The 11,591-nt window shown below is 37.3% G+C and overlaps 1 protein-coding gene across 1 annotated transcript; it reads right to left on the bottom strand.

Annotated features, from left to right (window-relative positions):
- Positions 1-903: 903 nt before the first annotated feature.
- Positions 904-2,182, bottom strand: LOC113766612. The gene is made up of 3 exons (XM_027310786.1): positions 1,644-2,182; positions 1,215-1,524; positions 904-1,158 (listed from the first exon to the last, which is right to left on the bottom strand). The coding sequence occupies exons 1-3, from the start codon at positions 2,180-2,182 to the stop codon at positions 904-906; spliced, it is 1,104 nt and encodes a 367-aa protein (XP_027166587.1).
- Between the last annotated feature and the right edge of the window lie 9,409 nt (positions 2,183-11,591).

Raw genomic sequence — 11,591 nt, 5'->3', positions numbered from 1 at the left:
TTTTCACTTCACTCCCCCATGTAAAGTAATTTTTTTAATGTTAGTAAACTTCGTTGGAATTAAATTTGTAATATAAACCTTAGAGTTTTTGAAGTTTTGTATAGTTTTGCAAATGTTAGGGAAGGCCGTGTGCATATGTCAAAAACCTATAGGAGGTTTCTACAATTATGTCTAATTTTATAATTAACGAAAGCAAAAGGCAAGCAAATGCATGTACTATTTTACTTCAAGTAATAGCAAGTTTAATTCAAGAAATACTAAGTTTTTTTACATAAATAGTAATTATTACTGATAACATGGCAAATTTGATTAATAATCAAGATTTACTGATTTATGGGACACATGTACTATTTTACTTTAAAACTTATCTCAAACTAGTATTAGAAAGTTTATTTGAAATAACGATAAGATGTTTTATCAATGATTAAAGTTTAGTACCTTAGTTAGTAAGTACTCATAATATACTCGTATAATACATGATTATAGGTACAATTTAAAATTTTTTTGTACTTATATATTTTTAAATACTATAAAAAATAGTATGAACTAAACCTACTCTCCAAAAAGTAAATTTCGGATATAGAGTAGTAATTTATTTTTAAAAAATTAAATTGCATATTTATTCCAATTTATGCATGAAGATACATCGATCAGTGCTCTCTGGATGCATCCAAACTCCAGTGAATGTCTTTAAACTAAACTCTAATTAAAGTAGTATCCAAGATAAAAAATACTACTCGTATAAAAAAAATCAATATAATTTTGCTAATAGCAATTAAATTTGAAGTTTTAAAATATGAGTAAATAGTAATTTAGTTTAAAAATATAATTAGTATGAAGAGTATAATTGGCATAAATAAGTGTATTCTTTTTTTTTCCAACCGATAACAGATTCCCCTAAAATCATAAAATGTTTACATCACTTGGAGCAACTACTCCAACATCAATGTTGGCTAACCGAAGCAGCCAGCTAGGAAAAGAATTTCTCCAATCTATATCAGCAACTAAGTTTAAGGCAAACCTTGCCAAAGAATGAGACACCACATTGGCATTCCATCTGACAAAAGAAAAAGTGTAATTCCGAAACTCTTTCCTCAGATGCAGGATGTCAAATAACACAGCACTGGCCCGAGGATCCTCCACCCTTTCCAATTTGATCTTCTCAACCACACTTTTACAATCGGATTGTATAATTATGTCCCTCCTCGAGCTACCTCCACCGCAGGATCCCCACACCTTTGTTCACTCCCTGCCCAGGCTCCTAGTAGCTTACCCCTGCTACATCTGGCTACCACACCCCAGCCAATTTTTCCATCCTTATGACTCAACGCGGCATCAGTGTTCAGACAAATGAAGTGTTGGGGTGGTGGTGACCACTTCCCTGCTCCATAGACTTCCTCCTGTCCATCATACTCCTGCCCATCCACTTCATTGAATACCTCAGCATATTCCCGCCACTCCTGCATAGCTTTACCCACCACAATTCCAGGACATTTTCGATCATTATTAAACTGAATTTGATTTCTGGATTTCCAAATTTGCCACAGTATATTAACCGTCAGTTCAATATGGGTCCTACCCTCCGCTCTTGCCTTAACCTCCACCAAAGTAGTCCACCAATGCCAAAAATTATTCCTATAAACGTTGAGACCGTCCCAACAGATGGGAGCTGCCTTCCAAATTTCTCTGCATGCTGGCAAAAAAACATGTGTTCCAACGTTTCTGGCATTTCACCACAACACAGACATCTGTCATTTCCCTCCCTCCTCCTATACTTCACTGCCTCATTCACTGGTAGAACTCGATGTAGACACCTCCAAATAAAGTGCTTCAACTTATGTTTGAGCCTTAAACTCCACAAAAATTTCCAAACACCAGAGTCCTCCATGTTTCTACTGCTATTACCCTTCTGAAGATCAGACCTCTTTGTTCCCCTACGCATGACTTTTGCCACTGCATACCCACTCTTGACAGTATATCGGCCAGTACTTGAGAACACCCACACCAGCCTATCCTTGGCTCCATGTTCACTAATAGGAATTGTCTTAATCCTCCTGCAATCCTCCTCCTCAAATAAGGTGCTGAGCAGGTCCTCATTCCATCCACCGTCCTCTATCAATTCATGGACAGATTTTAGTTGGCAATGTTGAGGCATCCTGGTCCTAATTCTCCCATTCCCCATATCAGGAATCTAGTTATCCTCCCAAATATTTATGTTTCGTCCGTCGCCCACAAGTTTCCTAATCCGTCCCTGTAACAGCTTCTTTGAACTTAATAGGCTCCTTCATACCCATGAATCCCCAGCCTTAGCCTCTAGCCTCCAAATTGAAGCTCCCCTAAAGTACTTTCCTCTCAAAATTTGAGTAACTAACAGGTTTGGATTGGTTAAAACCCTCCAAAGCTGTTTAGCTAGCATAGCTACATTAAACTCCTGTAGATCTCTAAAACCCAAACCCCCTCTGCCTTTAACCTCTGAGAGCTTCTTCCAATCAATCCAATGAATTTTTTTTATTTTCCTCACTATCCCCCCACTAGAACTTCGCCATATCTCTGCATAAATCCACACACAACCCTTTTGGCAACCTACAACAGCTCATAGCATAAGTAGGTAAAGCAAGTACCACTGATTTTAACAGTACCTTCTTACCTGCATTACTTAATAATTTCTCCTTCCAGTTACTTAGCCTTCTGATAACTCTCTCTTTGATATAGCTGAAAACCTATTTTTTTGTCCTATCAATCACCATTGGGAGCCCAAGATACTTACTCTGCTTGACCTCTTTCATACCACCCAGCATACCTAAAATTCTTGCTTTCTGCCGCTCCTCAGTATTCTTGCTGAAAAAAACAGAAGATTTTTCTGCATTTATAATCTGTCCCGAAGCAGCAGCATACTGCTCCAAGATCCTCCTCACTTGCCCAGCTTCCCACACATCAGCTTGGCGGAAAATCAACGTATCATCTGCAAAAAATAAATGGGATAACGCAGGGCTATGCTTAGCAATTTTTAACCCTAAGAGGCACCTATCCTGCATAGCTTGTTTCAGTAGGCTAGATAAACCTTCAGAGACCAACAAGAACAAATAAGGGGAAAGGGGGGGTCTCCCTGTCGAATTCCTCTAGTCGGCCGCACATATCCTCTCTTCTCACCATTTATGTTAAAGGAATACACCACTGAGGACATACATCGCCAAATCCACCCCCTCCACTGTTGACAGAAACCCATTTTCTCCATTATTGTCATAACAAAAGGCCATTCAACCCTATCATAAGCCTTAGACATATCAAGTTTTAAGGCCATAAAAGCATTGGATCCACTTCTCCTACTATTCAAGCAATGGATGGACTCATGGGCAATAATGACATTATCAATGATTTGTCTCTCGGGGATAAAAGCAGACTGGTTATGGCTAATGCAAAGCTTCAGGAGAGGTTTCATTCGATTAACGAGAATTTTAGATATGATTCTATAAGTAACATTACACAAACTAATTGGTCTGAATTGTGACACCAAAACAGGAGACTCAACTTTTGGAATTAAGGTGATTATTGTTTCATTAACAGCACTAAGTAAATTCCCTGAGTGAAAGAAATTGGATATGGCCCTTATCAGGTCTTCTTTAATAATGTGCCAATACTTTTGGAAGAAAATAGGGGTCATACCGTCAGGTCCCGGAGCTTTATTAGGATGCAAAGAAAAAACAGCCTTCTTGACCTCCACCTCTGATACAGGTCTGATCAGCCTGGTGTTCATTGGATCTGTGATTACCCTAGGGATTCCCTGCAAGATGGAGTCAGATAGCTGGGGGTTACTCGTTGTAAAGAGTGATTGGAAGTAACTCTGTATTTTCCCTTCAACTTCCACCCCCGAGCTGCACCAACTACCGTCCTCTCTCTGTAATCCAGATATATTATTTCTTTTCCTCCTCCCTTCCACTACAGCATGGAAATATTTAGTATTTTTATCGCCCTCCTTTAGCCAGTTTACTCTTGCTTTTTGCCCCTAGTAAATTTCTTCTTGTCTGTACGCCTCTGCCAATTCCTTTTTCAGCTCCCTAATTATCCCCCTATTGCCAGTTTCTCTCTTTTTCTGTTGTTCTGCAATCTCCTTTTTCACTTTTTGAATCTTCCTTTTAGCATTTACATTCTTCTGTTTATTCCATCCAATCAAAGCCCCTCTAACAGTCTTTATCTTCTGGTGCAGTTGAAAGAACCTGGAGCCTTCTTATTGTAGCTCCCAAGCTCTGCAGATAATACTTTCCACCTCCTGATGTTGCAGCCATCGCTTATCAAAATAAAATCATTTCTTCCATCCCCCTTCTCTCGGCTCAGTGTCTAAAAAGAGCATCAGGTGATCGGATGCCTCATTCTGAATGTGGGTACATTTTGCCTTCCCATTTTCTTCCCTCCAATGCCTACTACAAAGCACTCTATCCAATCTTTCTTTGATTTCACCAGCTCCTTCCTAGTTGTTTGTCCAGGTCCACGGAGTGCCGTCAAAGCCAATATCAATAAGTTGGTTGCTGCTCACAAAATTCCTAAAACTGTCAAAGCTTCTCTCAGGCCTTCTAAGTCCTCCCCATTTCTCATCATTTGACATAATATCATTCATATCCCCGACTATCAACCAGTTGCTTCCCCACAACCATTTCCTCGCCTCTATAATTTTCCACTGTTGCGCCCTCACATGATCAACATTACTAGCATATATACAGATAAGCCACCAGTCAGTCTTACACCCATCTCCCTGAATTTGCACTTCAATAGTAAAATCTGTGAAAAGTACTCTCCGAACCTGTAACTCTTTCCTCCATAAAACAGCCATACCACCAAACTTACCCACAGGGTCAATAACAAATAAATTGTCATATCCAATTTTCTGTTTGACTTTGTTTAGAATATCCTTCCTATTTTTGGTCTCGGACAGGAAAACTAGCTCTGGGGAGTGGAGTTGAATAACTTCCTTAAGTTGGGGAACTGTCAAGGGGCTCCCTACACCTCGACAGTTCCACACCAGAACTCTCATTGAGAATGGGGAGCCCCATTAAGGTTGGACTCCACCACCTCGATCGTCTGTTCCAGAACTAACTCTCCTTGCATCATCCTAGATTTCTTTCTCCTTTCCAAGCCTTCCTCCCTCACCTCCCCATTCTCTTTCCCTCGTGCTGCAATCTGTTTCCTTTTACTCCCCCCAATTGCAACTTCCATTACTTCATTTTTCTCAGATAAAGGCACTCTCCTGCCCACCTCTCGAACCAACATCGTCCATGCCTTGCTCCTCCTATATGTCCCATCAGGTTCCTTTCTGCCACCAGTACACTTTCCCATTCCTCCACTCCGGTCCACCTTTTCTGGCATGTCCTCATCAATCCACATAGTATCGTAACTTACGTTATTTGAAGTCATATGTACTGGTGGCTCAGAGCTCCTGGCTTGTTCCAAGCTTTGACCAGTTGTAGAGATTTGTGTTTTGTCCACTGTGTTTCCAATACCCCTCCCCTCAATCTGTTGCTCCCTCCTCGAGTGCACTAGCTCAGTTCCCATATTATTCTCTCCTGACCTCCCTTAGGCCCCTGACCCGTTTCCTCGTGTTCCCTAACCTCTGCCCCCCTCTCATGGTTACTTTGCTGCTGCTCATTCACTCTCCAAGTCAACAATAGACGTTCTGAAGTTCTCTCCTCCATTGCCTTTTTCCAGGCATCCCTCTCATTTTCAGTCTGGCTCGAATTCCTCCCAACATTCTGTTTTTTACCTGGGCTTCTGGGGTTGCTCGCCCTCAACCAGGCCCCATACTGAGGTGCCTTATCCATACTCATGCCTTTCATGCTACAGTTTCTCTCATTATGTCCCACAATTCCATAGCAATAACAAAAATCAGGGCACTTCTCATACTTAAACTCTATCCACCTGGCATTTCCATTCAATTTCACTGTTGTTCCTCTAAATAAAGGTTTGTTCAAATCCAATTCCACCAAGATCTTCATGAGTTTGCCATCTTTACCTCCCCCATTCGGAATTAAGATCTCAATAACCTTGTTAAAGACCCCCCCAATCTTTCTGCCTACCTCCTTTGTCACCCAATGAATTGGTAAATTCCATAGTTGGACCCATATCTATGTCTTGGTAAAAGCCCCTTCATCCTGCTCCACTCCTTCCTTCCATGGCACCAGAACTAGAAACATATTATCATAAATCCATGGTCTGCCACTCAGCACTCTATTCATATCTTTTTCATTACTAAAAATAAACTGAAACATGTTAATCCCAATCTCAACCACCTTCAAATTCTTAACATACGGCCACAAGTTGCTAGCAAAGCTTTTAATACCTGAGAGATTCGCACTCTTTTCTCCAAACACCTTCCCTATAATACTCATCTGACATTCTGCCACCCCCTGATACGCATCTCTACCCTCGAGCAGAACACCCTTTGCTTCCTCATTAGTTAGAACAAATCTTCTCAACACCTGTTCCAGCTCCTCGGCCATTTGACTTATCCGCAAGGAACCCCAACTAACTACCCGATCAAATCCTCTACCAAGCAGAACCTGTAAAAAGAGGCAGAGGCCACAAAAACACGCAGATCCAATCAAATACAGCCGCCGACCAGGAATAAAGGAGAAACCACCTAACACTACCACACAACTAAAAGCAAAGAAAACTGGACACGCAAACCAGGACAAAAGTAAAAGAAAAAAATGAAAGATCAGTCTGCGACTTAACCTAACAAAACAAAAATCAAATCGATCTACAATTTGGCCAGTGAAGATCGGTCCTGCAGAGCATGGTATACCCCTTTCGACACACAGAATACAACGTAGAGCAATGCATCATCAAACCCACGAGATCACTGTTGCTTACCGCCGTAGTAACAGTGGATCGAGACGGTTAGTAAAGGGAATCGAGACGAAAAGGAAATGTGCGGGAGTTTGAGGTCTTTGAGTTTGTGAAATTGGGTTCTTCGAGAAGAACACCCAGCCGGGTGAGATGGTCCCTACGCTAGAGAGAAAAGGCACCTACCAAGAGGTGAATCATACCCATGAAGTGTTCCCCGCATAAATAAGTGTATTCAGTAAGTCAATATTGTAAACCTCCCCTAAGGTTTCTCTTCATTTCGCCTGACACCCCTAAAGTTCTAAAAATATCACTAACCTACCTTACTTTTGTTGTTTGTATAGTAAGATTTTTAAATATCCTAACTACCCTTTTGCTCGCTAGATAGGAATATTCGTAAACCACTTTGTTTATTTGAAAAAAACTATCATTATTTACTAGTATTTCTTTTGTATTACTACTACATCATAATGCTACACAATAACGGATAAAACTATAGATTTGAAAAGTAAAAATGAAATTTTAAAACAAATACACTTGCATAGTCATACCTCATTTGATCACAATCACAAAAACTACAAGAAAAACAAAATTCTATTTATTATAATTTAGAAATACATTATTGCATAGTTATCCATTATTCCAGGTTCAAGTGCACAGCAGTTTGCATTGACATTTTCAAGTCTAATTGTATATATGAATTTACCATATAGACATACATATGTATATATATATAATTATATATTTTGAAAATGTATGTATGTATACACATTGTAAAAAAAATAAGAAATTTAGAGAATGAAAGAAAGATTTAAAATTTAAATATGAGGGTAATATTTGAGAATTCTTCACTTTTGATATTGACATATTAAACTACTATCACGAAAAATGAAATTATACTCAGGGGAGTCCAATGATATTTCAGATAACGTCATCCGAGGCTCTACAAAGTTATCCCATTCACAATATATTTATATAAAGACATACATATCCATATATCTATATATATGTATAAATGTATATTTTTAAAATGTATGTATGTAAACACGTTCTAAAAAAAGTAGGAAATTTATATGTAAATAAAAAAATTTAAAATTTAAATATGAGAGTATTATTAGATAATTTTTCACCATTGATATTGGCATATTAAACTACTATCACGAGAAACAAAATTATACTTAGTGGAGTCCAATGATATTTCGAAAATATCACTCATCCGAGCTTGTACAAAGTTATCCCATTCACAAATATATATATATATATATATATATATATAGACATACATGCTAGGATGTATACAAATATATATTTTTGCCAACTCCATAACGAATATGCTTTTCGTGGAAATTCCTGTTCATTTTATATGCGTACAGTGTTTAGCTTCTCCGTCAAGCTTGGCGCCTTTTTCAATGCCCTTAGTTTCGCTCGCGACCCTCTGCCTTTGGCAGTTGATTATTTTAGGCACTCCACCTTTCCCATTTATGCTTTCAAATCCCCCCAACTTTTCATATGCCTCTTCCACTCAATTTCAACACCCAACGGCTGTTTAAGTTCCAGGTTATAAAATGCCTTTACACGTGCCCATCCAAGACACATTTCCCATCATCTGTTTTACATCTTATATGTTAGAAGATATAGAGAATATATTTGTAATTACATAATTGATTGTAGATTGAGCATTTTAATTTTTTTGACAAATTTGAGCATTTTAATTGAATTGTATGTATCATTTTTTTAGATGGATAATTCAGCATATATTCTTTAATACTGTATTTGATTCTCAATTCAACATGAAATAGGAACGTAATCAAGAAAGATACACTCATATCTTTGTTCAAGAACAAGATTCAATAAAAGTCTTTTAACCTTGAGCGCTCAAGAACTACTGGTGTAATGAAAGTGTACTTATTGCTATTACGGCTAGGCAAGTTTATAGGCACAAAGCTAGTAAAAACAAAAAGGAAAAGAAAAATAGCGAAATAAAAAAATAACTAAGAAAAACAAAATGGATAATTTCAGATACTTCCCCTAAGGTTTCTAATAATTTCACCTTCCTTTTCTAAAATTTTAAAAATATCACTTGTCTCCTTGTTAGCCATTCGGGATCCAATGCTTGCCTCATTGATTGTCAAATAACTTTTCTATCCTTACAACTTAGGAAATTTTACTTAGTTATATGGAGAGTAATAGTTGAGTCTCTTGTACAAAATTAACCATACATTAGAATGTAAAAATTTTAAAAATCTTGAGTACTAAATTCATAATGATATTTGTTAAATATTTTAAAATTTTTTTCTATATTTTAGTAGTTCCTATAATTTCATCCTCCCAAAAAAATAAGAATTTATTATTTTATAATTTTTTCATAAGAATAATAAGATGAATACGATAATACACAAAAAAAAAGAGGGTAAAGTATTATAAGTAATATGTTTACAATTAGATTTTATTAGGTTATGGTTAAAATATCATTGCCACCCGATATGAGTGGTGCGGCATAACAAAAAGAGTAAAGAATAAAAAAGTTATGGATAAAATATAAGTACATATAATCTATTCTTCCCTTCCTTCTCCAAAATATTTGGTGTTTCTTTTCTTTTCTTTGTCTACATAATTCAAACAAGATGGTTAGAATATGATTTTTCTACTTTGATTTACTTGTTTTTCCATTAAAATTATTTCCTTTCTATTAAACCTAACTTTTCCTGAGAGTTGTTATTTTTTTCATTAATAAAGATGAAAATTTCTTAGCAATCATGAGAAATAATGGACCTGTAAGTGAAAGAAATAATTCAAAAATATAATATATTTTATCATATTTTGTATTTCTATCTATTGTGGTGTTTTTTCTTGAAGAGGCCATACTTTCTCTTGTCTAATTCTTAGTTAAAATCTTCCAAGTTCCAATACTAAAAGTTTAAGAATTCTATGTGTAAATCTTGATTCCCAATTAGCAAAATTTCCTGTCCAATTCTTTGATTCTTGTTTTGTGTAGTTCTATGAAAAGTAGCCATTGCTATTGAATTTTGTTATGCTCATGTTAGCATTGCAATTTTCCCCACTTACATTGACACTTCCTAACTTTAGATCTCATTTTTTTTATAACTTTTTGAAGTTTTTGTAGAAAGTATTGCAATTTGCCTCTGTTTGGATCCACTAGTTTTTCAAAAACTAGCTTTTTAAATACTATAAAAAATTTTTAAAAGTACTCTAAAAGATACTCTAAAAAGTAGTCTAAATTTTTTTAAATATTTTTTTTAATATTAAAAAAAATTCCAAAATATATTTTAAAAACTCTAATACTCTTAAATATTCCAAAATATTTTCTAAAATATCCCAAAATATACTCTAAAAACTCTGCTATATTAAAAATTTTCAAAAACACCCCCCAAAACAGCTAAAGTGATTTTATAACTATCAAAAAAAATTTATAACTTTTTTGAGTTTTTATAGAAAAATATACTATAGTGATTTAATATAATGAAGTAAAAAGATGATTGAAAAATATGTATGAAAAATTTTTCCATGAAAAATAGGAATCCAAACATGCTTCTAATCTTGGGGTGCATTTGAATGATATGTTTTTTGGGTGGTTTATATAAAACTTTACTATAACTTACTGTAGAATTTATAGAAAAAGAAAAACTTTTCATTTTCCTTTTCCTTTTCATTTTTTTTCTTTTCCTCTCTTTTCTCTCTTCTTCCTCCTCTTGCTACTACCATTGCTCTAACCACTGCCAATCGGCATCTCCGCCGCTTTATCCTTCTCTCTCTCTCCCCGCCTTCCTATCATCCTCTCTCTTTCCCTCATCCTCATCTCTCCCAATCCTCCTCTATTCCCCTTCCCCGGTCATCCCCTTTCCCTGGGATACAACCTTTGGTCATGCTTTCTGGTTGTGCGACTAGGGGTCACGTTGGAGAGGAAAGAGGAGGAAGTGGGGGAAGGAGAAGGGATGAGGTGAGTGATGGGAAGGGGGAAGAGGTGGGATAGGGACGAGAGGGAGAGAGGAGGAGAGGAGGAGGAGGAGAGGGAGAGAGAGAGAGAGAGAGAGATAAAAAAAAGGATGGAGCTGCAGAACCTGTGAAGATGTGATGCACACGCTGGATCTTTTCACATGGTGTGCATGAGTAGTCCTTCACATGGTGCGTATGAAAAGCCACAGAAATGCAGCTAGAGAGGTTAGGCAGCCTAGTTGCAGTCAGTTATGACCATGAAGACGTTCGTAACAGCCATGCACACGTCGGTTACGGCCATGTAGCTGGAGTTGTTAGCTAGTTAGTTAGCTAGTCTGTTAGCTAGTCTGTTAGTAAGAATATATAGACGTCAAAAGAGGTCAGCACTAGCCTGACCTGACCTGATAACCCACTTAGTAGCCGACATACACTACTATAAATAGGAATTAGGGGTTGGGAAATAGGACAAGCATTCTGATGATATTTTGTAACTTTGCCTTTACATCTTTTCTCTCTTGTAGTCTCTATATCATTTCATCAAATAACATTTCTGCTTCATCTGTCGACCTTCGAAGTTAACTTCTCCGCCATTCTTGTAGCTTCAAGGTCACGGATAGGACATCTCTACTAACCTCTGCATCAGTGATATCAGAGCTGGGTTAAGCCAGCTCCGCTCATCAATGGCATAGGTCTTAGGACATCAGGAAGATAGAGGAACACATCCGCTCCATGCTAAAGGAGCAGCAGGAGCAATTTGAAAGGGAAATGGCGGCTTTAAGGAATTTGGTGATCGAGTTGCACAC

The sequence above is a fragment of the Coffea eugenioides genome, chromosome 3, assembly GCF_003713205.1.
Source record: "Coffea eugenioides isolate CCC68of chromosome 3, Ceug_1.0, whole genome shotgun sequence".
Taxonomy (NCBI): domain Eukaryota; kingdom Viridiplantae; phylum Streptophyta; class Magnoliopsida; order Gentianales; family Rubiaceae; genus Coffea; species Coffea eugenioides.
Note: the sequence above shows the minus strand (reverse complement) of the source record. Positions and strands in the feature narration are given on the sequence as shown.

Excerpts from the sequence above, each read along its gene's own strand:
- LOC113766612 (XM_027310786.1), bottom strand. The coding sequence starts at position 2,182 with ATGGGGAATGGGAGAATTAGGACCAGGATGCCTCAACATTGCCAACTA. Across the intron at positions 1,525-1,643 it reads TCTGTTGGGACGGTCTCAAC|AAATCAAATTCAGTTTAATA; the intron begins GTTTATAGGAAT and ends TTGGAAATCCAG. Across the intron at positions 1,159-1,214 it reads GTGGGGATCCTGCGGTGGAG|ATCAAATTGGAAAGGGTGGA; the intron begins GTAGCTCGAGGA and ends GTGGTTGAGAAG.